This window comes from Pan troglodytes, chromosome 9 (assembly GCF_028858775.2).
Source record: "Pan troglodytes isolate AG18354 chromosome 9, NHGRI_mPanTro3-v2.0_pri, whole genome shotgun sequence".
NCBI lineage: Eukaryota > Metazoa > Chordata > Mammalia > Primates > Hominidae > Pan > Pan troglodytes.
The window spans coordinates 11,604,364-11,630,055 of record NC_072407.2 but is presented as its reverse complement, the minus strand read 5'-3'; the positions used below and the strand labels follow the sequence as shown (position 1 = coordinate 11,630,055).

Here is a 25,692-nt window from a genome sequence, read left to right as displayed (position 1 = left end):
AAGCGATATTCAAATGTTAATATTTTTACTTTATTATTATATCTACCAAGCTTAGTGGAAGGACAGGGCTAGGGGAAATAGAGGTTAAACCTCAATAAGAAATAGTATTTTAAGCCAGGTGTGGTGGCACATGCCTGTAATCCCAGGTACTTAGGAGGCTGAGGCAGGAGGATCTCTTGAGCTCTGGAGTTTGAGACCAGCCTGGGCAACATAGTGAGACCTCGTCTCAAAAAAAAAGAAAAGAAAAGAAAGAAATATTAATAGTATTTTAGTTGGGCAGTGAAAATGGGAGAATATCAATAGACATTTGAAAAAGAGGGAAGAGCTTCAGCAAAGGCCAGGGGAGAGAAAAGCCAGTGGTGAATATTAGGGGCTGGCATACAACTCTAAGTGTGGGAGGGAAGATGGCAGAGTTACAGTAAATGCTTGGGAGCAGTAAAACAAAAGGCTTGAAGTAAGCTGTATCAGAATGTGGTCATCCTTGAGAGCCAGGAGGTTTGGGGGAGTAATGGACATTGTTGAAACTTTCCTGATGATATGCTCTCATCTAAGCTCTTGGAAGATACCTAAGGCAGTGACATTTGGGAAAGGAGGCATACGTATTTCCACTTCTACACACTCTTCCTGTGTGTGATTAGAGGGATACTATATTGTGAAGGGGCTGTAGCCTCACTGTCCTGTAGAACAGCTGCCAAAGCCACAGTGCTCTTTCTCACAGCTGTAATGCATTACTTCAGAGGCAGCTTTCTCTTTGTCTGGAGTTTGTAAATGATCTGGTTTCCTTCATTCCAGGCATAGAGCTGCTTATCTCTGGGGTTGTAATGGATCATGGAGTGACTTCTTGGTCTCTTGGGGAAGAACAAGTTGGGCAAGTCCTCCTCACTGATAGTGCCCAGTGGATCATAGATGCAGGTGATGCGATGAGGGCCCTGGCCCCCAGTACTGTAGACCACATAGAGAACCCCACACAAGAGGAATGAGGCTTCAGCATCCTGGCTTCTGCATGGGGTATCCCATGAATGCTCCACTCCCAGTGTGCCCGGCTCAATCTTTGTGAGAACCAAATGGCTATGAGTGCCTGGCCCGGAGTGGATGGCCCAGAGCCCATGCTCATCCACAGCCAGGTCAATGTAAGTTGAGGGGGAGTGCTGGTAAACCAACGCTCGGCCTACCCCTCCTGGGAGCAGCATTCGATCTTCCACAGTCCTCTTCTGCAGGTTATATTTGATTATCTCATTAGAAGTCGCTTGGTTGTGAAAAAATAGAAAACCTTTGTAGATCACTTGGCCTGTTCCCTGCCAGGAAAGTGTTAGGATTTGCTTCCGGGGAGCTGGCTTGGTGTTATCCTCCATGAATGCCCGTATGTTTGCAAATTCCCAAACAGTGTTGTTTCTGGATCCAATTAATAAGTACACCTTTGGAGAGTTATAGACAGCATCTTTCATCCAAGAGCCATGTGTGTCCATCATCTTCTTCACTATTTTCAGAGACTTTATGCCCATCAGCATGTTGTCACAGCCTGGCCAAACAGGAGAAAAAGGAGAGATTACTTTATAAACATGAGCTGTCTGCTTTCTGGAAGGCTCACCATGCTTGGTAAATCTTGTTTCCTTTCAGGTCTAATACTGGCGGGGAATATTTTCAGTTCTACTGTGACATGACCGTCCTTAGAAGAAGGGTTTCCCTTGGAAAATCCTAGAGCGAAAATGCAACATAGGCATGCATTTTGTTTCCTTAAGAAAAAGGGCATTTAAATCCCAGCAAGAAGCCAAGCCCATTCTTTCACCTCCTTATTTTCACAGATTGTTTTCTCCTTAGTGTCTATAATAGTTATTGGATATAGATCAATCACAATTCATGGTATGACTCAACGAATGAAAGAATAAATAAATGGTCTCTGTTAAGAGACTTGCTATCCAGTTCTAAGAGGCAGCATTTTACTCACTTCAGGATATTAACAGCTATTTGCCGTTTCAGAGACCGTGTTCACTCTCTAGAGCACTTGGGATTGACACAGTGAGAATGACTTAGGTGTGAACACACTAATTCAATTCCATTTACCAAGATTTTATTGTACTATGTACTTAGGTTACAATGTTTCCAGAATGGTGCTAAGTATTGAGGATAAAAAATATAATATCAACCCTAAACCTCGAGATTATCTTCTAGTGGAGGATTCTGACCCTTAACACGACTGCAACATTATAAGAGCTCTATTTATTTATTCATGAATGTATGAATGCATTTAGTTAGCAGACACTGGATACCTACAAGGAGCAAGATAATGAGCGAAGTATTATGAGCTGGGGTTATGAGCATAAATTGGGCATGGTTCTTTCTTATTAGGTACAGGACTAACTAGGATATAGGGAGTAAAGTGGAATTTTAAGAAGAATAGGGAAAGGAAATGTCCTTTGATGCAGGGAAGAATCTGTATTTGATTTGGTCCTTGAAGTATAAATGGAGTTGAATATTCAGAGGAGTGGAGAAGCATTCCAGACAGCAAACAAAACCACTTTCAGGAAAGTACTCTAAGATTAGGTAAAGAAGTGTAGAGTTTAGACCAATACAAGCTAATGTTTGATATTGCTTCAAACTAGATATATAAAGCAAAGTACAGTTGACCTTTGAACATGAGCTTTAACTGTGCCGGTCTTATTAAAATGTGGATTCTCTTCTGCCTCTGCCACCCCTGAGATAGCAAGGCCAACCCCTTCTTTTCTTCCCTCTCAGCCTACTGAGTGTGAAGAGCATGATGAGGATGAAGACCTTTATGATGATCCACTTCCACTTAATGAACCGTATATCTATTTTCTTTTCCTTATGATTTTCTTAATGACATTTTCTTTTCTCTAGCTTACTTTATTTTAAGAATAAAGCCACAGGGCTCTTTCTTCCAGCTGTAATGCATTACTTCAGAGGCAGCTTTCTCTTTGTCTGGATTTGTAAATAAGAAAGGACCAGATAACATTCACAATAGGTGTTAATCGATGTTTAAGTTATCAGTCAGTCTTCTGGTCAACAGCAGACTATCAGTAATTAAGTTTTGGAGGAGTTAAAAGTTACACATAGGCTGGGCGTGGTGGCTCACACCTGTAATCCCAGCACTTTGGGTGGCCAAGGCAGGTGGATCACAAGGTCAGGAGATCGAGACCATCCTGGCCAACATGGTGAAACCCTGTCTCTGCTAAAAATACAAAAATTAGCTGGGTGTGGTAGCACACGCCGGTAGTCCCAGCTACTCGGCAATCTGAGGCAGGAGAATCGCTTGAACCCAGGAGGCGGACATTGCAGTGAGCCAAGATCATGCCACTGCACTCCAGCCTGGCAACAGAACGAGACTCCATCTCAAAAAAAAAAAAAAAAAAAAGTTACACATAAATTTTCAACGCACAAGGGTCAGCAACCTTAGCAACCGTATTATCCAAGGGTCAATTGTAGTAGATTGAAGCCATCTCTATGCCTGGAACCTTAAGGGCCAGGCTAAGAAATTTGGATTTTATTCCACAGAGAGATACTGAAGAAGTAAAGGCTGTCAAGACTGTTCTACAAGGTCAAGCTAGAAGTCCTGTGTATGATGGACACTTAGAGTGAGACCAAAATCAGGGAAATCAATTAGTAGAATATTTCTTTAATCCAAATGGGATGATAAAAGATCTAAACTGGAAGAAAGGAGAAAAATGAAGTAAAACGAAGGAGTTACAGTTTTCTAGCTCCTTAGTGCCACTTCAGGCTACTATTCTTCCCACCTACAGCAAAAACTCTTCCTTTTTAGTATTCATGCTTTGTGTCTCGTGCTGTCAACTCCTCCCAGTCTAAATCATTGGCAATTCTCCAGGGCACTACCCTATATGCATGGAGCATGCCCACCTCTTCAATTCCATGGAAACTTACTTTTAAACCATATTAGTATCCTCCTCCAGGGGTTATACTCTGAATCTCCCATTCCCCACAACTATTCCATGTCTGAAATCGAAAACTCCAATATCCCACTCACCACAGTTATTCTTCCATTCCTCACTCCTTTGCTCATGCCTTCCAGTCCCTTGGCCTCTACTTTCTCCCAGGTCATCAGCCCTCTCTTGATCTTGCTTTCTTTCCTATGCAGCCTAAACCACTGTAATAGCTCTCTCACCAGCATTCTCACCCATCAACCCCTAGTTATGCCACCATATCCGCCCAACAAAAGTCCCTGGCCTAGGATGAGTTCAAACATCTGCCTTGTCCTGGAGTTGAGTGTTGATGGAGGAGAAAATCTCACAGTGGTGTATGTTGGTGCCACTACACATAAGGGGTCTCCGATGTCAGCTGAGCCCCAAATACCATACTGGTCTTCATGGTTAGCCCACCATCTTCACATAATAGCTATCTTATATCTTCCCCACACTGCCCCACACACCCCGCCCTGGCCAGTCCCTTCAACAACAGCAGATTAACTCCTTTGAAAAAACAAATACCATTAGACATGAACTCTTTTCACTTCCTCTCCTCACTTATAAACTTTTCTTTAGTTGTTCCCCTGTTGCTACCCTCACACACATCTTAGAAGAAACTGTGTCATTTCTCCTGTCCAAGACTAATATATTCACTTGTACTGTGATCTCATCCTTTCCTGGCTTCTTCTAGACTTCCTTGATGAATTATCCCTTTTCTGTTATCTTTAATTTCTCCTTTGTTACTAGATTCTTAGCTTATAAGCATCTAGCCTATATTAAAACAACAACAGCAATTCACCTTCAACTAGGCACCTTTTTCTAGTTGCTTCATTTCTCTTTCCATCATTTTATAGCCAGCTTCTCCTACAGAGTAGGCTATACTCTGTATCTACATCTTCACCTCCCATTCTTTTACTTCACCATAACTCCATAGAAATTATTCTTTATAATGTTACCAGGAACCTCATAACTGAAAACTCAAATAGACCTTTTGTGTCCATATTTTACTTGATCTTTCTGGAGCATGGTCAGTTCTTCCTCCTTGAAGATTGATATGAATCAGGATAAGATCAGCTCTACTGGTCATTTCAAGATAAGTCGGTCATCAGTTCTAATTTTGGACATTTTTTTTTGAGACAGGTGAGACAGGTTTTTACTCTCTTAGACAGGCTAGAGTGCAGTGGCATGATCGTGGCTCACCGTAGCCTCAACTTCCCGAGCTCAAGCAATCCCCCCACCTTCTCCTCCTGAGTAGCTGGTACTAAAGATGCATACCACCAGGTCCAGCTAATTTTGTTTATTTTTTGCAGTGATGAGGTCTACTATGTTGCCCAGGCTAGTCTCAAACTCTAGGACTCAAGTGGTCCTACTGCCTTGGCCTCCCAAAGTGCTAGGATTATAGGCATGAGACACCACTCCAAGCCAGTTGTGGACTTCTTGTTGGGACTGCCTTGTCAGGCCATCCGTTGTGAGATGAGTAGTGTCATGGAAGCAGGGAGTGGTGGTCTTGCTAGGAGCATGAGGAAACTTGCAGGTCTACCTCAAATCCTGCTGAGGTTTCTATTATGGGTAGGAAAGAGTAGTCTTAATAAGAGCATAGGAACGCTGGGCCTCCCTCATTGACTTCTGGGTGTGAGGTAGTGGAATGATAGTTAGATAGAGTCTTTAAAGGACAACTGAGCACTCTGAGGAGCTCCTTCAAATCCTTTGAAAGGCTTTGGTATAAGAAGTTGGATGTGGACCAGGCACCGTGGCTCACACCTGTAAGCCCAGCACTTTGGAAGGCCAAGGCAGACAAATCACTTGATCTCAGGAGTTCAAGACCAGCCTGGGCGACAGAGTGAGACCCCATCTCTAAAAAAAAAAAAAAATACAATAATTAGCTAGGTGTGGGGGCATGTACCTGTAGTCCCAGCTACTCAGGAGGCTGAGGTAGGAGGGTCACATGCGCTCAGGAGGTGGAGATTGCAGTGAGCTAAGATTGTGCCACTGCATTCCAGCCTGAGTGAGAGAGCCAGACCCTGTCTAAAAAAAAAAAAAATGCTGGATGTGTCAGCAGCAGGTTGTCATTTTCCTAATCAGTGCTTGGGTTCTTAAAGCCCACTGAAGGTCAACTGGAGTCAGAGGACAAGAAACAGGATGAAGGAAAGAAGACCGGACAGGAGGAAGAGAGATGCATAGTGAGATGGGTTCCAGAGGTACGGAGGTAAGCAAGCATGTTAGCAAACTGTTTGCTATATGCCAGCTGTGTGGGCAGCAGTCCTATCATGCTTTCCATATGACTATCACACTTTCTCATCTCCCTGCAAGCCTCTGTCATACCCTTGCATGGAGATCTTCCCACTTACTCCGTGAGAAAGTAGAAGCAATCCTAGGAGAACTACATCATCTCCTGCCTGGACTACTGTAGCAGTCTCCTACATGGTGTTCATGCCTCCATACTTGCCTCCCATAGTCCAATTCCCACAGCAGCCAAAGGCGTGCTTTTAAAATGTAAGTCACATCATGTCCTGTGTCTGCTTGAAACCCTCCATTTCACTCAGAGTGAAATGGATAAAGCCCAGGCCTTTACCTCCAAAGCCACATATAAGCTGTTCTCCTACTGCTTCTCTCTCTGTTCTCCCTCTCCTTGTCCCCTACAGCTTCTCTACCTTGTTCATTTTGTTCTATCACACTGACTTCTGCTATTTCTCAGGTTGTACCAAACACACTCCTGCCTTGGGGACTTGGCACTTTTCGTTCCCTCTGCTTGGAAACAAATATCTACGTGAGTTCCTCCCTTGCTGCCTTTATGCCTGTTCTCAAATGGTCCTTGATCATTTAGACCTTTTCCCGTCACCCTATAAAAAAGGCAACCCTCTTCTCCAGCTCTCCAGGGACTCCTTTACCCTAGATCATCTTTCTCCATAGTGCTTATTATCTTTTGTCTGACATACATTTGTTATTAGCATATTATTGCTTGATTCCCCTCAATAAAATATAAACTCCATGAGGGTATAAGCTTTGTCTTACCTGTTTCATTCACTACTGTATGCCTTGTTCATAGAATAGCATCTGGCACATAGTAGTTCCATATTTTCTGAATGAATAATGAATTTTCAACAACCAAATCCATCAACAAACTGCTCCCGACCCTACATTCTCTGCCATCCTTCCCGTGGCCTTTACTTTTGCAGTGGACCTCTTCTCCTTTCACCTACTCGAGAACTTATCACCTGAAATTATCTTCCCTTTCCCACCTCAGTAGTCTCTTCCTCCCTATTGGATCATTCAGTAAATCATCCATCCTGGAAAAACCTACTAGCATGGCCCCATGTCTCTCTTCCACTTTATATTAAAACTCCTTGAAAGAGGCATTTCCTCACTTCCAGTGATCCTCTAAGCCATTCTAATCAGACTTCAGTTCTCCACTGGTCTAAACTCCACTGCCGATTTTTCTGAATCAGTTTCTGTCAAGGTCACCGGCAGCCTCCATGTTGGCAAATCCAAGGGTCAATTCTCAGGATTCATCCTTATCAACTTTACAGCCAAATTTGATTATTTGATCAGTACTTTCCCTCAAAACTCTTTCTCTTCTTGATTCTGGGATATCCCCCTCATGTTTGTCCTCCCATCTTTCTGGATTGTTTTTTCTTGGTGTCCATTGCCCGTTTCTCCTCATCTTTCTCTTTTAAATACTCTATCCTCAGGCCTCCTCTTTTCTTTGTCTACAATCACTTTCTGAATCATCCCATTCTATCTCTGAGACCATGGAAGTTCTAAATAATGATGACTACCAACTGTGTATCTTCAGCCCCTATCTGGATATCTACTTAGTCCCAAACCCATTTATCTACCTGCTTACTCAGTGTCCCTACTTGGATGTCTTCAAACTTAACCTGTCCAAAGCAGAACTCTTACTTTATCCTCCAAACTCCCTTTCTCCCTACTTTTCCCATTTCAGGCAAGATCCATAAACCAAGTTCTTACTTAGAAATCCTTCTTTCTTTCTATTCTCCAACACCAGCAAATCCTGATAGTGTAACTTCTCTTTAAATTGTAATGTTACATAAGGCCAGGAGCAGTGGCTCACGCCTATAATCCTAGCACTTTGGGAGGCCAAGGTGGGCAGATCACCTAAGGTCAGGGGTTCAAGACCAGCCTGGCCAACATGGTGAAACCCCATCTCTACTTAAAATACAAAAATTAGCCAGGCATGGTGGTGCATTCCTGTAATCACAGCTACTTGGGAGGCTAAGGCAGGAGAATTGCTTGAATCTGGGAGGCAGAGGTTGCAGTAAGCCGATCGCGCCACTGCACTCCATCCTGGATACAGAGCGAGACTCTGTCCCAGAAAAAAAAAAAGCAAAAAAAAAGAAAAAGAAAAATTATAATGTTACATGAAAATGCTCAAATATACATCTCACTTTCAACCTACTACCTCTTTTTTCCCTGGAATCCATTCATCATCACTTTTTGCCTAGACCACTGCAATAGTCTCTACTTTGTCTCCCTGATTTTATTCTTACTTACCTATAGTTAGTATGTTCTCCATAAAGCGGTATGAGTGATCTGTTTGAAAACATAATTTATGTGACTAGCCTGGCTAAACCCTTTCTATCATATTTAAAATAAAATCCTATACCCTTGGCCTAAGGAATCTACATAATGTGGCCCCTGCCTTTCTCTGTGACTTTCCCTGCTACCTTTCTCCCCTTCCTCACTGTGTTGTGATTACATTGGATGTCTTCAGATCCTGCCAGGATGTCAAGTGTGTTTCTGCCTCGGGGCTCTTGCACTTGTAATTTTCTGCCTGGAGTGCTCTTTTTCTTGATCTTCCCACAGTTAGCTCCTATTTAGCCTTCAAGTCTCACTTTCAATGTTATGTCTTTAAGAGGCTTCCTGTGACCACACTATGTAAATATGTCCACCCGAAAATTATCTACTCTAGCCCTTTTCTTATTTCCTTGAGATCAATTATCATATTCTTAATTATTTCATCTGTTTTATTTACTAGCTCATCGTCCTTCTCTCCCGCTCCTAGGCTTCTAGTCTCTACTCCTTCAACTTCATGGAAGTGTTGTGTCCCAATGCCTAACTCAGTGAGTTGGGGGTTCATAAATATCTGTTGAATGAATTTAAAAAATAGTCTCATTTAAGCAGATATTTTTCTAAAGTCTAAATATTACTGCACTTCCAGAGTTCTGACTGCAGGCCCATCTTAAGTAAATAATAACTTGTAAAGTACTTTAAAGCTTTTAAGATACTTTCAAACCCATTATTCCATTAAAAAATCTGACCCAAGGTTTTCATGAAGGGAACACATGGCAGAAGTGGGGGTGGGAGCAACCCTAGCTGGGAAGAGCTGAGTCTCAGCAAGTCAGTCCTTTCAGTGGTCGTGACATCACTGGCTGCTCCCAGGGACACAGTGGCCTTACCTGTCTCACACTGTGGCCAGAGCCAGACTTGGAGGCAAGCTGTAGAAGTCTCTCAGCCATCAGCTGCCCCCATGCTCCCCTGCTGACATGCTTCATCAGCCTGAGGGGTTGCTTTCCTGTGGCCTCTGGGTCAACATTGTTCTGGGTCAGCCTCGGTTATAGGAAGCCAAAGCCCTGGGGAATGTGGAGAAGTCTGGGACAACAGGGAACCTTATACATTGCAGGAGCAGCTAACAGAAGGACCCCCTGCCATACTGAGCTACGGGGGGCCATAGGCTGCAGTATAGGATGGGGAATGATCTGCCCTGTTTGCCAGGGCCACCCCTCCACCTGAGCCCGAGAGACCTTTCTTCAGTTTCCCAAGCCTAACCTGTCTCTTGTGAAGCCTCTGCTCTTCCCTGGTTCTATTCTAATCATAGAGGATGAGTAAGGGTTTAAGCCTGTGAGTGACCATAGAGGACTTTTATGGGGTAAGAGGGAAGGTCCATTGGCTGTGAGAAAAGGCCAGAAGCTATTTCTATTAAGGAACAAGCACAAGGGCTAGAGAAGTTAATAAATATCTGACAGATATATCTGACATATAGTATGCTTCATACTGGGCTAGGCACTTTACATTAACTCATATAATTCTTTTTTTAAGTTTTTTTTAAATTTTTTGTTTTATTATTTTAGAGACAGAGTCTTGCTCCATTCACCAGGCTGGTCTCAAACTCCTGGCCTCAACCAATCCTCCTGGCCTTGGCCTCCCAAAGTGCTGGTATTACAGGCGTGAGCTACCATGCCCAGCCCCGTATAATTCTTTTTTTTAAAAAAAAAAACCTTAAAATTTTTATTTTTAATTGATAAATAATTATATATATTGGTGGGGGATACTATGATATTTTAATATATTTTTAAAATGTAGAACTCATAATTCTTATAAAAGTTTAAGTGGTAGATATTTTAATCCCCATTTTCCAAATGAGGAAACATTAAGGCTTGTATAAGTTACTTGGAAAGGTCACACAGCCATAAAGCGTGGGGAGGGGTCCTCTGAGCTCAGTCTGAGCTGGGAGGCAGCCAGTCAGGACCCCTCCAGCCAGCCCCAAGGGCATGGTGATGTGTATGTATGTCTGTGGCGGGAAAGAATGAAGAGCATCTGGGTGTGCAGAAGGGTGGATGAGGGCAATGGGCTCTCTGGGACCTAGTCACAGACTATGGGACTTGACTAGGAAGCCCCCAGCCTGCCCATCCTTCTTGCCTGAAGAAAAGCCAGCAGGCTTGCAGCCCAGCTACGGAGGGACTATGTCTAAGAGCAAGGCATATTAATGTCTCATCCATAAGAAAATGTTCATTTGAAATACAGCAGAAATGGCTGGGCACAGTGGCTCATGCCTGTAATCCCAGCACTTTGGAAGGCTGAGGTGGGAGGATCCCTTGAGCCCAGGAGTTCAAGACCAATGTGCGCAACATAGTGAGACCTCGTCTCCACAAAAAATACAAAAATTAGTTGGGCTTGGTGGCACACCCCTGCAGTCCCAGCTACGTGGGAGGCTGAGGTTGGGAGGATCACTTGAGCCTGGGAGGTTGAGGCTATAGTAAGCTGAGAGTGCATCGCTGTACTCTAGCCTGGGCAACAGAGGGAGACCCTGTCTCAAAACAAACAACAACAACAAAGCAAAACAAAACAATAAATCAGTCAATAAAATAAAATACAGCAGAAACCAACACAGACATGCTTCTTTCTCCCTCTACTCTTCTTTTCTAATGCAGAACCCTTGGAGAAATAACACAAGAGTGGATATATGGTTTTGGTCAGGGAAACATAGTTCTGGAAAAAAAGAAACAGAATTCCCCCCATGTTCCTTCTGCTTCTCCTATTCCTTCCTTTGTAGATGAAGCCCAGCACTTGGAGTCAGAGATGTGAGTGGTCTAATCTCAGCCTTTGGCTCTATGTGTCTCCCCAAAAGTCCCTTTGTCAACCCAACCTTGTTTTTCCCAGCTGTAAAACAAGAGGTTTAGGTTGGATGCTCTCTACATAGTTTTCAGGGCTGATACTCTGTAAGTTTTATAAATTCCTTTTCTTTTGGAGTTTGAGGATAATATATTTACAGTGTTCAAGTAAAAGGGTAAGTTAAAACTCCCTGCTGTGCTTCTCTTGAGAAGAGATAATTAGCAGGAAGAAAAGGTTGAGGAAGGATGGGAAATAAATTTAAAACCTTTGGGTCCAGCCAAGATGCAAATTTTTTTAACAGAGACAATGACATGCAAGGTTTCCCTGGCAAACCAGAGAATGAGAATCTGGGTTTCCCCCTCAGGCAGAATTGCAGACAAGCAATTAGGATAGAATTTGGCGCAAGGCCTCACAGTAAATTCATACACAAGTATCACTTATTTGAATCTTTTCATATAACTTGTAAATTCATACATAAGTATCACTTAATTGAATCTTTTAAATACTTTTCCCCTGATTTAATAGCAACACTCTCCAAATCTGGTGAGACTTATTCCTTTGTATGGGAGTCACTCAATCTGAGTTAAGGATCCGAAACATTGGTCTGGCTGCTGGTGGAGAATGGCTTGGGGATAGGGAAGGACAGAGGGAAACCAGGTAATGAGTTTGTAAGTATGATCCAGATGAGAGCTATCCAAATAGTGATGGATATAAGTAGCTAGAAAAGGAGAAGTCACGTCTTAATAACTGATTCAATTGAGGGAACCAGCTGATACCAAATCAGACTCAAAAATGGGGTGATAGGGTACATGAGATAGCAGCAGAGAAGGAAAAGCAGGTTGGCTTGGGAAGAGTGATGAATTCATTAAAGAGAAGAGAATTATCTTAAAACCCTGAGTATTTTGACTGCTTCCTGAAATGGTGTTATAAAACTTGACTTTTTCAACCATCTGGATTGTATTCATGTTCATAAACATTTATCAATACTAATCAGATGATAGGTAGGACGGTAGGCACTGAGATGACAAAGATGATGGCTCTCAGACTTGTAGTCAGTTATAAAATATCATGCTATTATTATAAAATTGTCAGCATGGACTTATTCTAAAAATTAGGGGTATTTCATGATACTGCCCATGGAATAAGTTTCAGATATCTCAGCATAGCATGCAGAGTGCTTGATCAACTTCCTCTCTTGTCACTTCCTTATCACACTAGTCACTAGTCACCAAACCTGCCATGGCTTCCCGCAAGTTTTAGACTTTGCTTAGACTTCCTTAGCTCTCCTTTGCTAACTTGGGATACACCCGCTCATTATTCAAAACAAAATCCTCTGCTCCTGCAGAGCAGTTAGATGGTCATTCTCATCTGCCTAAAGCATTCTGTGCAACCCCTTCTAGGGCAGTTATTATGCTGAACTAGAATTGATTATTCACTTTGTTTCCTTGCGAGCACTTTAGACTCTATTTGTCCTAAGTGCCTGGGACACAGTATATATCGCCCTCACTAGTCAACTTACTGCTTACTCTCCAAACTCAGAAACCAATTAGATTCAGATTGTGCAGAATTTGCCAGTTTCCAAACTTGCTATCCCAATTCATACTGTGTCAACCTAGAAATCAAATAGATTAGCAGGTGATATTTTGCTCAGTGCTTCAGTGGATGGGTAGCAGGAAAACAGGAACTGTATAAAATTCAGTGAGCCATGGGGCAATTTGGCATTGCAAAGGGCTGTGAACCCAGGGTTAGGGCTTAAACAGGCCCCGGCATACAATAAGTGCTTTATATGTTGGTTTTAGTGAATCACACATAATCCTTTATTAAATCCGTATCATAGGTTTTTCTAGCTTTCCAGCACTAAATTCAGAGTATTCCATGGCACCCTGTCCTGAACCCTAACAACTTTATTGATAATAGCAATAAATTATGAAAAAGAAACAGACTTGACACATGGCTTTTCACGTGCATAGATGTATGTTGCCCAAAAACATCAAGTTGAGAACTTCAGTGGAGGGTGTGGAAGCTGGGAAGATGTGTGAGGTATGAGTGTGAGTCCAGCCTGGCTCCACGATGGGGTCCCTACAGCTGGAGTCCAACATAGACAACATAGACAACTTCCTTCCAGTGCCTCCTTCTGGAAGAGGCCAGGTCTCCATAATCCCTTCCCTTAGTTTATTTCCCTCTATAGTACTTATTATATTCTGTCTGCATATTATACATTTATCTGCTAACATATTTATTGTTTGGCCTCCCTCAAAAGAACGTCAGCTCTAAAAAATGAAAAAAATAAAAGCAGGGGCTTTGTCTTATCTGTTTTTTTTCACAGATGCATGTCTTATCCTGGAATATCATCTGGTACATATTATTACAATTTCTCCATTTTAATTATGTACATGGTAAATATCAATAGTTATAACCAACCTCAACAAAACCTATTTGGAGGCCTGAATAATTTTTATGACTGTAAAGGGTTTCTGAACCTGAAAGTCTGAGAACTGTCCTAGAGCATCCAGGCTCGTCAGCACTCACATAAAGCATGAAAATGGGCCATCCTCTGGGGAATTTATTTTTTTGAGACAGGGTCTTTCTCTGTCACCCAGGCTGGAGTACAATGGCATGATCAAGGCTCACTGCAGCCTAGACCTCCCAGCTACAGTGTAGCTGGGACTACAGGCACATGCCACCATGCCCAGATAATTTTTTTTTATGTTTTATAGAGATGGTGTCTTGCTTTGTTGCCCAGGCTGCTCTGGGGAATTTCTGATCAGTTTCCACTTTCCACCAATTATCTGACTGCAACAACATTGTAACCATTCCAAGGTTATAATTACGCACTTCTCATTTTTATTTATTTCTCATTTAAAGACTGAGCTGGTTTTTTGCATAGTGTTTTTTTTTTTTTCCCTGTAATATTCCAAACTGAAAAGGATGGAAATGCTCTCAATTTCTAGCTGTGGTACTGCCATTTGCCTGTGTATAGTTAGAAAACACAAAGTCATTTTGATGTTTCCCCATGGATTCTTCCTGTGAAGTACATCTCATTTCATCCTGTTCTTTTTATCCTTTCTCAACATGTGATGGTCTAGGGCCTGCTTCCTGGACCTGAACTTTGCAGCAGCCTTCTCACTGGTTCTTTGGTGGTACTTCCTCAAAACTGTTAATCACACCAATGCCTGACTCACTGCTTTCATGTAGACATTTGCATATTTTAAAATCAGTCTTGATTGCTGCCTGTTTCCATGAGCATTGAGATGAAAAGCCTTATATGGGTATAACTAGAGGTCATAGTAGAGGGGTGAGCTTCAGAGCCAGACTTGGAACACCAAAGTGTTAAAGTGACCAGGCTAAGTTCCTAGGGACCTTGTGTACTTCTGCTTTCTCTCTTAGACATCTGCCTCCGTCATGAGGCCAGGCCAGGCCAGGAGACTCACACTCATAGCCTCCTGCAGGAGCAGAGGCCATGCAGAGGACAACCCAGTCACCCCAGCTGAAGTCATCCTCACCCAGCTGTTCCTAGGCAACGTGCCACTGACTGCAGGTGCACAAGTGAGCCTACCCAGCCACCCTATGGACCCCTGAGAAATGATAAACGATTGTTGTTTGAACCCACTAAGTTTAGGCGTGGTTTGCTATGTAGCATTATTGTGGCAACAGATAACTGATACAGGGCAGGGTGGAGACTGTGAGTAGACACAGAGGCAGAGATGAATCTAGCGTGTCTGGGGTGGTGCATACTTCTGTATGTGGCAGGAATGTGGGGAGAAGAGATGGGCTGTGTGGAACTCTCTAAGCCACAGGTTCTTCATCTGAAAAGGAGCTGTAATAGTATTGACCTAGCTTGTTGGTTGTTGTGGTCATCAGACAAGACATCAGATTTAAGGGCTGAATGCTATCTCTGGCAAATAGTTCTCTCCATTTTCAAATAAACGATTTCTTCAGGTCAGAAAAGATTGATTCTCTACTCTGTTCCAGGCACAGCATAAATGACTCAGGCATGCATGAGGTATATTTTATGTTTTCAGAATAGCAGGTGAGATGGACAGAGCACCAGACAGATAGGGATAGGCAGCAGCGGCACGAGATGCTGAGGGATGCTCAAAGTTGCTGTGTTCAATTGTTGCCTTCTTATCCACTTTTATGATAAAAGTAAGCACAACACATATAGTGGATACCATATTCATAGTTTTTATTTAATTTGTGAGTATTACTTTCATACTTAAACCAAAGAGAGCTAGGCTGGCGGGGGTCAGGTTGTAAAGGACTTTCTTTATATGTTATTTTTGGTGGGGTTGCTTTACCCTGCAGGTTTCGGTTGCCATGGAAGGGGATAAAGCAGCGATGTGCTAACTCTGGCAAGATTACTCTGTGGCAATATAGGATAAAGCCCTGGAACAGGGAGAAATGGGAGGCAGGAAGGTCAGCGAGGAGGCTTTCATAGGAATCAAGACTAGAGATGGTGAGAGAGCAGTGCAGGTGGAAAGAGTACACTTGAGAGAGATTCACAAGGAAAAATCTACTGGATATAGTGACCAGTCAGACGAGGGCCAAAGGGAAGATTTCTAGCCCAGCAAAGTGTGTGTGTGACTATTCTGTTAACTGAGCAAAAAGTGGGGAAAACACAGGAGTTTTATTGTTTGAAAGTCAATGAAGAAATGGCAGGGAACTAAAAAACAAGAGGGTAGGGAAAGAAAATTGGACCTTCTTGGCCAGAGTTTAAGAATCTAAAACCAGCCTGTTTGTAAGTAGGAATCATCATCAAATAGTGATCAAGAAAACTAACATGGTCTTCATACTGTGACCCATGATAAGATCAGGAACAGCTAGAACTTCTGGGCCCAGGCACCTACTCTCAACAGAAGGCTCCTACCTCATGTGCCTCCCTGGCGGTCCTGGAGATGGCTTCACTGGGTTCAGCCTGTCTCTTCTGTGCCCCCTCAGCCTCCCCTACTGCCATTCTGCTCTGCACCTTGTGGCCAGAATGCACCTCCTCTGAGCCCCGACACTCCCATGCTTATCACTGCTCCGCAGACAGCACAATGGGAGAGGTGAGGGTGTGCAGGACCCAGCCTGTCTGGGTCGAAGTGCAGCTCTGCCATCTATTAGTTGTGTGACCTTGGACAAATAACCTATCCTCTCAGTGTCTGTTTTCTCTTCTATAAAACGGGAGATAATATACAGTACCTATCTCACAGGGTTATCGTGAGTATTGCATGACATAGTCCAGTGAGATAGGTAAAATGCTTAAGGATTATGTGTGGTACATAATACGCATTCAGTAATATTAATTGCCATTGTTCACATTATTCTGATTCCCTACAGCTTGCAAGTGTGAACTAGTTTAACGCAAAGGAGCTTAGCTCATGTCTGGTTCTTTCATCACCTCTGTACAACTTCCTCCTTCACCTGAGCTCCATTGAACAACTTGCTCCACAAACACACTGAGCCCAATTATGCCTTTGTGCTGCCACACGCTGTTTCATTTTCTTGAAATGCCTATTACTTTATTCTCCACTTAATTAGCTCTTTTCCATGATTAAAACTCAGCTTGAGGGCTACTTTCCAGATTCCATAATCCCCCCATCTACATGGCAACCCTGACCATATCTACTTAACGCCTGCCCCCTGTGCTTTTGTGACACCCTATGCATCCCTTCATCAGAGCCATCATCATTCCAGATTTGTCTGGACAGCTTCTCCCCTTGGCCATAAGCTTTTTGAGGACAAGAATGTTACCCTATCCAACATTCTATCTCTAATGCCTGGCACAATGCCATCATATTTCTAGAATTCAGTTGGATGTTCGTTGAATAAATAAATAAGTTATAGCAAGAATGAATGGATGTTCAGGGCACCTGGAGCCACAGTTAACCCTCTGTGAGAATCCGTAGTGATGGGACTGAAGGTATCCTCATAGCCCACAGACCTTTCAGATGGATAAACAAAAGAAGTGCTATGTATGTAGGCCTTTCTGAACCCAGCACAGTGACCCATGGGCATTACCTTTCCAAGGGAAAGCACAGGTTAAGCTGTACTCTACATGCACCTCCAATGTTGCCATCCCCCTGAATGCAGAAATAGCTGGGTGCACGCAGGCACACGTACACACACGTGCACACACACACCTGTACTTACACCTGCATTTATACTTTGAATCCCTTCTTTTTTGGTAAACACATCTGTTGCAAATTAGTTATACTTCTTTTAATATTTTGTTCCACTCATGACAAACTAATGGACCTTGAGAGTTGGCAAACAGATACATTTTATTTGGTTAATAGTGGGGATTTTTGTTTAGTTGTCTTGCTTTTAATGGTTTTGAATATGGGTCATGCACACTTATAAAACCTGGACAGATCCCAGAGGCTTCAAATATGCTGCAACAGACTTTCTTATTTGAAACGTGATCTACCAAAAGATATGAGTTATTTAATTCGGCAGGGTGAAGGTTACTTGAGGTAACTTTTTGTGCACCCTTGCAATAAAAGGAACTGGACGACAACAGGAAATAAAATAAAATCTGCTATAATGGCTTGTTTTGACTGCCTTGAGAATTTTTCTTTACAAACTATTTACAAGTTAAAAAGAAGTTAATACTCGTATCCATACAAGAATGCTGCCTGTGGAATCTTCCAAAGTGTATCAGTTGGATAAATCTTCCAAAGAGTATCAGACACCAAGATTAAGACACCACTTAATCTTGGTGTCTGAGGGAATGATTCTTTGTCATAAATTATCAAGTGCAATGCAAAATTTTATTTTAATAATAGTTATAGTTCCAAAGACTTGGAATAATTTTAAAATATAAGTTAGATTATATTCAAATAGTGTTCACTCCTTTGCATCCTAAATTGTGTATGTGTGTAAATGAGAGAAGAAGAGAGGGAAGGAGAGTGGGAAAGTGGGAGAGACAGAGTTAAGATTCTAAGATTGTACCTACCCCCAAAACATCCCTGAGTTGAAGCCCTCATGTGGACGTCATTTGGGGATAATCTCTAAATAAAGGCTGAAGATACAAGAGCAGCTCTCTAGGGAATGGCTTAGTTATAGAACAGTTTTATCTTATTATTCTCAGTACTTGGCCCTTAGTAGTTGCCTGAATAATATTCCTAAAATAAGTGAGAACCATTAAGATTAGTACTAGAATTTCCTGGAAGTCTCCTGAGATACAAGGTTAAATTTTCCAAGGAAGTTGCATCATCTATTCTGTAGGGGTTTACAAACTCTCCAAGACAATGCATACATGTGAATGAAACCCTTGATCTGACCTCTGGCAATGCCTTCCTAGCCCATAATCCCATGGTTTTTGCCCACAGAAAGGTGCTAACTTGAGTCTTCAGGATTTTAATGGAAGGTCTGTAACTGGCACAGTCTCTAGAGGCCATGGTTGGAAGACAGGAAGATGGGAGTCTTCCAGGAAGAAGGAGGGTGCAGGTAATTAGTAGCACCAGCTGAGCCTATCAGACTAAAGCATTGTGATAGGCAGAATTCTTAAACAATCCCCAGGATTTTTACCCCCTGGTGTACATGCCCAGTGTAATTCCCTTCCCTTGAGTGTGGGCAGGACCTGTGAGTGTATGACAGGACAGCACTCTGTGATTGCATTACATTGTAAGACAAAGGTGAAGGAATTTTGCGTATACAGATAAGTTTCCAAATCAGTTGATTTTGAAGTTATCAATAGGAAATTATGGGTGGGCTGGCTGAATCAGATAAAAGCCCTGAAAAGAGGGACTAGGCGCTTCCTAAAGAGAAGCACTCTCCATCTACTTGAAGGAGCAATAGCTGTGTTGTGCAGTGCCTATGGCAAGGAGAGGCTGTAGGAGCTGAGGGTCCCAGCCCTACAAGTACCAGCAGAGGACCCAGCTAAGCCATGCATGGACTCCTGACCCACAGAAACTCTGAGGTAGTAAATGTGTATTGTTTTAAGATGCTAAATCTATGGTAATTTGTTGTATAGCATGAGAACCGATATAGGCATAGTTACTAACAGAAATGGCAAAAAAGCAGGAGTGTGCATAATATATACAATACAAAACAGTGCCTAACAGGAATAAATTGACATTCTAAAGTCTACTCCTAGATAGAGAACCTCTAAAAATAATAAATCGAGGAGACACTAATCACACCATTGTGATTGTTTCTAGGTTTGTCTTCCCCTAAACTAAGCTCTGCAGGGGCCTCTGCCATTGTTATTTCTTCTGTAAACAATTTCTGTGGCCTCCTCCATGGGAGGACATGACCTAGGCTCTGTGAATGCAGAAAAGAAGATGTCAGTATTCTTGTGGAATGACTGAGGAGTTGAATACATACAGACTTGTGTGGTCGGATATGTGAGATGCTCCCTGGGAGGACTGAATGAAGTGCTCCAGGAGCACTATAGGCCAATCTGCCTGGCAGCCCCCTCACCTCTATCCTCACCCTCATAGGTCTTCACAAAGAATTCACAGCATTTTTGAGTCATAAAGGATTGCTAGGAAAAAATATATAAATATATATTAATCATATATAATATATATTTTAATATATACATATATACATGCATACATAAAAATATGTATATGTATATTTAAACTGCATTTGGGTAAGTTATGGGAGAAGGAGCTGGAGATCAACTTGCATCACTTTGTAAAGGGCCTTTCTTATGTAAAAGAAAGCTAGGAGATTTGAATGGATTTTTTTGTTGTTGATAATTGATGGTAAATGATGAAAATACATTCTACACAGAGGAGAATTATGATCTATTTTGTGTTGTGGAAGGTCTGCATGACAGCAGGCAGACTGTGGGAGGCAAGAGAAGTGGTAAGGAAGCTACAGCAGGATGCAGACATGTCCTGCTCAGTCCTCCATCCCTGCGGTGCAGCACAGGGCCCATCCAGTAGTGGGAGGCAACAAGTATTGGCTGATTTACAAACCAACACAGCATCAAATGTGAGCTCCAGAGGCAACAGACATGGATGTAGCAATCTCTGATAGGTTCAGAAATAAGTTTTCATATACCACAGAGCTAGGAGAGGGGATATTTCAGAACTGCCAGATCTGAGGGGCAGAGGATGGGGGTTGAAAAAGCAAGTCCAGTCTCAGGACCTCCACTGAGCTCTAGCTGGAATGGGAAAGGGTAATCTCAACACCTGGTGGGCTGAGAGTATCCAGGGACCAGAAACAGCTCAGGGATCCAATTCAGCACCACTATTCAGACTTAGCGTCCTGCCTGAACCCCCAGTGTGAAAGTTCAGACACATTCTAGCTCAGGCCACATTAGCACCCAGTCCTCTCCATCAGCTTTTTAGGAAGCCCCTGTTCATCCTCTTTTGACCCATTTCCTTCCCTCACTCTGTGCTTACTGCCAGCTTCTCCCTCTTTGAGGATGATTCATCTCAGGACAATGTCAGGGCCAAAAAGGATTGCTTACTTGACCCATTGCTTCATATTATAGGCAGGGCACCCTCCTCTCTTTCTTCTGACTCAGGGATAAGATGTTTTTTGGTCCCCCCCCCCCGCCCCCACCAAAGCCTAACTAACCCCTCTGCCTGTGTTGACAATCCCTACATCTACTCATTTATTTGTTTTAATTGTTTAATTACTCACCGAAAACTATTTATTGAATAGACCCCATTCTAGGCACTGGAGACACAGCATTGAACATGAAACTGGGGTTCCAAGCTCTCACAGAGCTGACATTACAGATAGGGAGGTAGGAAATAAGCTATAAGCTAATAAATGAACTAAATGGTTTCAAAATTATAAATGGTCTGAAAAAAATTATAGAGTAATAAATGCTCCCAAACTCCTTTTGAGTTTTCCATCTCAGCATATTTCATACCAACCATTTGATGACCTAAGCCCAAAACCTGGGAAACATCCTGGACTCATCTCTCTCACTCATCATTTAGTTTTAATTAGCAGTCAGAAAGCCATGTGGATTCCAATTCTCAATGGCTCTCAAATCCACCTGTTCTCTGTCCCATGACACTTAAGGCCAACACTATTACTTGTTGCCCAAATCATTGCAGCATTCCCTAACTGGTCTCCTCTCTCTAGTCTTAGCCTCTTCCTTCGTATCATGCCCTTGTTTAAAATTGCTCAATGGTTCTCTATAGTTTCTCCAGTGAGCTTCAACTTCCTTCATCTAGCATGCAAGGTCTCTCATTAACTGGGTCCTGCTGAGCTCTTCAACCTAGTTTCCCTACTGTCACCTCTCTAAAAAGCTTTCACTCAGCCATATTTGCGGGTCTACGTGTCAAGGTGCTACAGTACCCTCATGCCTTTGGTATATTGTGCCCTGACTTGAAGTACCCTCTGCTCATTCTTTTCTAACTTCTTTGTTCAAAACTGAGACCAAGTGTCACCTCATTTAGGAAGACCCTTTTCCTTATAGTGACCATGAAGTTCTTAGAAGGATTACATTGAGAAGGTATGTGAAACTTTTAGCACAATGATGGCACTCAGCTTATATGTCATTTCCCTGATGGAGGTTCTTGAATTGGAACAGACGTAATTAGCATGTAAATAAAGTCTTCCTATTTGCAATGAAAACATCTCAGAATACAAACCCTGAAGTGGGAGATTTGTCTCCCTCATTGTTTTAATGAAATAGACTCAGGCACAGAAAATTTTTCTTTGTCATTTGTGTGTTTATTGCCTGATACTGTTTATTATAATTTGAGCTGCTACACATTATTCTTAATGGCCTGGAAGTGATTCTGATGGATCACAAGATTAGACCACATCCCATGCATATCACCATCTCAGACAGCACACACAATAGTGATTCACTGCAGTTCCCATCCCTGAGGGTTGGCTGTTGCCATTTCCAATTTAAGACTGTTTCTTGGTACATTTGCAGATGCTATCTACAGCCTGGGTACTGGATGTAGAATCCACCAAACTGCCACTTTCCCTGAAAAAATCTGGGACCACACATCTCCACCAAACCAAGATTTATCAGGAGGTAGTCTCCTTGGGCTGACTTTTGGCACTATAGCCTTGACCATCTGTGGAGTCTTTAGGCACTCTGTGTGAAAGAAAGAATGGCTTTGCGAGAATGGATTTCTCTTTGGACACCTGTTCTCTGTATAGCTTTCTCTCTCAGCAATGCACACAAAAGCACACCTCCAATTCTTACTCTCATTACTCTATGATGCTCCCTGACTGCACTGAGTCTGTGTGTTTCTGAGCATAATAGTCCCTAGAAGGGCTAGGAAAAGATGCAGTTTTCTTACTTGCATTCAGCAGAGTCCGGATCTTTTTCTCTTCTTCAGCTTCTTGGAGCAACATTTCTGCCAGTGTCTTGTCCTCTGATTCGATGCACTCGTCAGCCTCTCGAAGGTATTGTATGTAGTCAATCTCCCGTTGGGCACGTTCAACTCTCAGTGCCAAGTTACCCACTGCACTCTTGTACTCACTTGTGTAGGTCTGACATCTTCCCAGCATGACAGATATATTTTTTGAGAACTCTTGGAATTCTTGAATGTATGCCCTCGTTGCTTGGGTACATTTTTCCAGCCCTTGCTTCAGTCAGAAAATAAATTTGCAAATTATTGCTTGTTATTTAAATTACCCAAATAATATAAATAGCTATCATTTATAGAAAAGGATTAGAAAATTACACATCATCAAATAGGGGAAAAATTGAAATCTCCCATAATTCCTAAATTCAAAGGTAGTATTGATACTTGAGTATATCAGTTTTTAAAAGTTTTCCCAAGCATTTAGTCATACATATGTAAATATATATTTTTAAAATGTGATTTTACTATATGTTTTGTATCATCTTTTTCACTTGCAGATATATTGTGAACATACTTTGATACTAATTAATGTATACCTATACCATAACTTTAATGAGAGCATTCCATTGAATTGATATCCCATTATTTATTCTGTTAGACTCTTTTTGAGGTACATTTACATAGTTGTTAATTTTTTGTCATTCAAACAACGCTGAGAAAAAAACTTTTTATTTACATCTTCATCAGATTATTAAGGGAAAAAAAAACCTTTGTATTTACATCTTCATCAGATTATTTTAAGGTAGATTTCCAGAATATCTGTCCCTAGCACTTGGCACAGGGCCAAGCACATAATACTATTCAATAAATATTTGCTGAACAAAAGAATAAATGAATGGAAATGGGATTGCTTGGTCAAAGAGAATGTCTACTTAAAGCTCATTTGGCATGGTTTATCAAAATGCTATCCACAAATGTAAAAATGTATGCTCCAAACAACAATATGTAAGGCTGTTTATTTTGAAGGGAGAAAGACAGAAAGAGAGACCCAAAATAATTCCCTAAATCCCTACCCTCTTTTTTCCTACCCCTCCGACACTGGCTTCTCAGGCTGGGAATGCTATCACTGTATTGTTAAGTGTCTGCGCTGGCCAACAGTGACTGCCACCTGCGACTTGGCTTCACCTCAGGTCAGGACTGGGGTGGGAAGATCTATACAGATCATATCCTTGTCTTTTTCAAATCCACATTCATAGCTATAAAAGGATCAGTCTGTACTTCATACCCTTGACAAGTTCTTAAGGTAGTGAAAGACAATTTGCAGGGATTTGGCTGGCTTTACTCCCAAGGCAAGTCGGTGCTAAATGCAGAGGGATCCTGACTGAGCATCATTCTGGCACTTCTAAGGAGGTGAGGCTTAGGAGGGAGCAAGTGAAGAAGCGCAAGAGGCCACTGGTCTGGGAACACTTCATCCACTGCCTCCAGGCCCCAGCCTGTTGGCTGGATGCCCTTAGGAAATGCATTCGGCCTGCTATGTGGAATTACTTTACCCTGACTATAACTAGAAGAACATATAATTTGGACATGAAGATTTTTCAGGAAAATGTAGAAAATAATTATTAGCAATAAGAGGGTCTTTGAAAGAAGATAAATAATTTATCAATTTAGCTTGTACAAAAGCAAGCCATTAAGTATGAATAATCAATGCCAGGGTGTGGCAAGGGCTAGGGTGGAGGGTTACATTTGTCCCTGGGAGCCTGTCCAGGCTGCCAAAATGTTGGGTTTTGCACATTTTAATGAGGTGGCAGCCCAAATGCATTCTTTCTGTTTAACTTGGCTGAAATCTGCTCATTTCTAAGTCTAAATCCAGTTCAGCAAAAGAAACTAAGACTTCTCAGTACATTGATATCATGACTTTTTACAGTGACCTAATGGTTTATCATAAAAGACAAAAAGAAAAGCTGAAATCCATTATCAGCCTGAAACACTAACACATGAAGAAAAAGTAACCAACATTTTTAAGTTTCATATTTTAAAAAACGAACTATGGTGAATAATAACATTTTAGATACATACCATTATGCCAGGCAGTATTTTAGCTATGGATTAAATCTTCAGAATAGCCTTACAACATAAATTCTACTATTATCCCCATTTTACAGATGAGACAAACTGCCAAATCAGAGCACAAAGTGCAACTGTGCTTAAGGTCTGGAAGTAGCACACTGGACTCTGGAGTTCGGCTCTAAACTGCCAGACTATGAGCATTTTAAAGCGTAACTTTGGCAATGTGTCATTTGCTATCTGGGAAAAATACAACCCAGTAGATAGAGAAGCATGGATGGGTAAGATAAGGTACTTCTGGGAAGCCTGTTACTTATCCAAGGTGTACAGATGCCACCTACCTCCAAGACTCGAAAGCGCTGGTAGATGTAATGCACCATGGCTGGGTCCTGGGCACGCTGCGGCGGGGGCAGAAAAGCTGCAAGGAACAGAACCAGCAATGCAGAAGCTCCTCGAAGGGCCACCGTCATCCTGCAAAACGCCAGGCAGGGCAGTCTCTTATGCTGTGGCTCTTCTCAAGGATGTCTCAAGGGCTCCGGTGGTGCTCTCCTGCTTTCTATCCGCTGCTGTGGCAAATCCTCTAAAAACAGCGTTTCGCACAGCAGAGAGCAAAGTCCGCTTGTTATTCCACCCGATACGTGAGCTCAGTTTGCCAACTAGTGATCAAGTCCAGCTGTTGGCAAGTTGGTCCCTGAGGCCTTGTAGACTGACTTGTGCCAGAGAGCTCCCTGGGTCCAGCATCTGTTGTCCTCACCCTTGACACATGCGGACCCTCCCCAGGCTAGTGGTTGCAAGCTGCTTCCTGGCTTAATTGTGTGTGCATTGGGGTGGGGGGTGAAGATGGCTTCCCCCCGTTCCCTTCCCCCAGCTATTTCCTTTTTACTTTTGCTTTCCTCCTCCCTAGTGGATTCTGCAGTCCAATCACAGGCCTTCCCCAACACAAACCACCCCCAACTTTTTAAAGTTGGAATCTCAGTTTAGTTTCTGGCAAAAATTCCCAGGATCCTTTTCCAGAAGTCCTATTGGGAGACCCCACCCCTCATCCAGACTCCCTTCACATTCCTGCAGCTCTTAAAGGCACAGCCAGGAAAAATAAACATGGATCTACCACTATC

At 42.3% G+C, this 25,692-nt stretch overlaps 2 protein-coding genes across 2 annotated transcripts in view; one reads left to right on the top strand and one right to left on the bottom strand.

Moving 5' to 3' along the window:
- The window catches only part of LOC104008404 (basic proline-rich protein), an 80,132-nt gene that overhangs the window by 3,801 nt on the left and 50,639 nt on the right, over positions 1–25,692 (top strand). The window lies entirely within an intron of this gene.
- On the bottom strand, positions 9–25,532 carry OLFML1 (olfactomedin like 1). Its single transcript, XM_521825.8, has 3 exons — positions 24,919–25,532; positions 22,505–22,793; positions 9–1,519 (listed from the first exon to the last, which is right to left on the bottom strand). Exons 1-3 carry the CDS (start codon positions 25,045–25,047, stop codon positions 729–731), a joined length of 1,209 nt encoding a protein of 402 aa, XP_521825.1. The 5' UTR covers positions 25,048–25,532; the 3' UTR covers positions 9–728.